This window comes from Polyodon spathula, chromosome 3 (genome assembly GCF_017654505.1).
Source record: "Polyodon spathula isolate WHYD16114869_AA chromosome 3, ASM1765450v1, whole genome shotgun sequence".
Classification (NCBI taxonomy): domain Eukaryota; kingdom Metazoa; phylum Chordata; class Actinopteri; order Acipenseriformes; family Polyodontidae; genus Polyodon; species Polyodon spathula.
The window spans coordinates 75,624,820-75,627,319 of record NC_054536.1 but is presented as its reverse complement, the minus strand read 5'-3'; the positions used below and the strand labels follow the sequence as shown (position 1 = coordinate 75,627,319).

The window sequence follows — 2,500 nt, the reverse complement described above, 5'->3', positions numbered from 1 at the left end:
AGAGATGTACTTATTACTGAGAAGCTTCTGCTCCTCTTCATTGAGGGTCATCCGATGATCATGCACAGCATGGGTTACAAATGACCTAATATAACCAAAAGATAACTTGCACAAGAAACACATTAAAATTGGTTTCCTTTTCCCATCACTTACACAACCATCAAATTTGGACAAGTCCACATTGTTAGGAACATCTTTGGACACAAAGGAGTTTTTGGCAGCGCCATCAATGGTAAGATAGTCTTTATCACTCTTGTGTCGGAGATCATAGACACGGAAACTGTGCAACACAGGACTAACTCCTGCAAATGCTGAGGTATTTGGGAAAGCCTGATCAGCTGTAAATGATTTCCCGAGGGATGAAGCAATATGAAATGTATTGATAACCTGTGGATAAAAGGACATGGGTGCAGCGGCAGACTGCTCAGTCTTCTCCCCAGCGGTGATGCGAGTATTTGAAAACATTGCTGGAGAATAGAGACTATTCGCTCCGGGCTGTGCATTCTGGCCACTTTCTTTGGAGTCCTCAAAAATGAAAGCTGACCCATCAGGCTGGTAAACTAGCTCCCCCGTCAGATTCTCAACATCACTGTCCTCCAAGTCACTTATTTCACTCTCATTTTCATCCTTCAAAAGGGGAAGGCGGGCATTTGGGCAGTGGTGCTCCATGTATTTTTGTAAACTTGAGAAAGAAGTGGCACACTCGTTGCAAGGGATCTCTTTTGCGAAGGCAACCTGAGTGGCTGCAGCATTCCCTGCACTGAAACCCAAAAAGACCTCTCTTTGGCTCTCATCCATTCTCAGGTTGTCATCTGTGGGGCTGTTTTCCCTGTCAGACTCCATCCCTGCAACTTTCTCTGGCACCTCATTATCAAGATGTGTCGTTTCACATAGCTTTGATATGTTCTGCCCATTTTCTTGCCTTGAGATAGTCGGGGAGTCACAGGTTTCCATGGCAATTGCTACATGGGGATCTCATTTCATCCAGCCTGTCAGGGTCCTGGATAAAAAATAAGGTGAAAGAAACCATTTTTATTAAATAATGGCATGGTTCATTATTAGCTCATCGCTACAGTTTCCGACAGTCTGAAAATCCCTTATATACAGCTAGACAGGGAAAAACACGTTCAGTTAAAAATAATGTAGAATTACTGCAAAAAAAGTAAATTTAAAAGAATGAATTATTCTGTAAAAGAACAATGCTGTTATTTTTTTAAAAGAAATTTAATATTAAATGCATAATACTCCTGTGTATGTATATGTGTGTGTGTGTGTCTAATATATATATAATAATAATACTGAACACATTCAAATATACATAACCAATATATAATAAAACATAAAAAATAAAAATGGTTACTTTAAAACACATATATTAAAATACATGCACCTAAGGTGGCAAGATTACCATCCTGTTTCATTTAAGTAGGTTTTCAACAGATCAACACACCACATCGACTGCTTTACATCAGTGCACATCCTTACAAATGTTTCTTTTATGCTATTCATTGCTCTGGCATGATTAAAACTGAACCATGAATTAAAAACAAGCAAATTTGCATTATCACCATCCTGGCCAGAAAGAATGGCTCCTCTTTGGTTCCCCTTTTTCTGAGTAAATCAGCTTACTTCAAATCTTCCTTCTGATAGAACCCTCAGCAGGTATCTAACAAGCCCTGATTAAGCACTAATCATGATTCTTCCCCATGCGTCAGCTACCTCAACAGGCAACAAAACAAAAACTCAGAATTTAGTGCATCCAGTCCAATCATACTTGGGGACAATCACACTCTCAAATTTTTACACTGCAAAAACTTAATGAACACCATTTCAAATGCCATTGTGATGTTATCAATCCTGGTGTGCTACCCATCTCTCAACTACTGCCTCAATCAACTTCTCCCACAGCTTTAACAAATCATATGCAAGCCCCACTGATGAAAATCCTTCCATCATTTTCTGCAGGCTGGCAACTTTTATTACCTTTGGTGGGAACGCAGATGCAGCCAAGAAAAGCTATGTCACGGCTGGAATGGGTGAAGTTCGGCAGAAGAAAGTTTGGGCCACATAAGCCACAAGTCTGCTTTCCTTCATTCTTATTTCTCTTAGGCTCCTGTTACTGAAATAGCAGCTTGAGCACAGCCTGGTAACTGTGAGTCAGTAGATCACCCAGTTTGCAGAAGGATTGCACTGTATACAACAGCTGAGCGACTGTACTGTACACTTGCTACCGGCATAGATTGGCAGAAGCTGTTTTGCTAGTGTGTGTGTGTGTGTTTATATAATAAATAGAAATGCAAATGCAAGGTGTTCTTTAACCAACCTTTTTAAACCAGATAAATGGTATATAGATATGTTTAAGTTACGGTTTCAATTCCAAAAATACTTTTTTATGAAACAAACTGTTTAAATATATAGTTTAATATAAATATATATATATATATATTATATATATATATATATATATATTATATATATATTTAACAGTGTTAAATAACAC

The 2,500-nt window shown here is 38.4% G+C and overlaps 1 protein-coding gene across 1 annotated transcript in view; it reads right to left on the bottom strand.

Annotated features, from left to right (window-relative positions):
- Positions 1 to 2,500, bottom strand: part of LOC121313418 (zinc finger homeobox protein 4-like) — a 101,438-nt gene that overhangs the window by 81,757 nt on the left and 17,181 nt on the right. Inside the window, exon 2 of the mRNA XM_041245937.1 lies at positions 1 to 1,000. This exon is cut by the window's left edge and continues 1,606 nt beyond it. Within this exon, the coding sequence (XP_041101871.1) occupies positions 1 to 954 (954 nt within the window). The 5' untranslated portion in view covers positions 955 to 1,000. The remainder of the gene's footprint in view (positions 1,001 to 2,500) is intronic.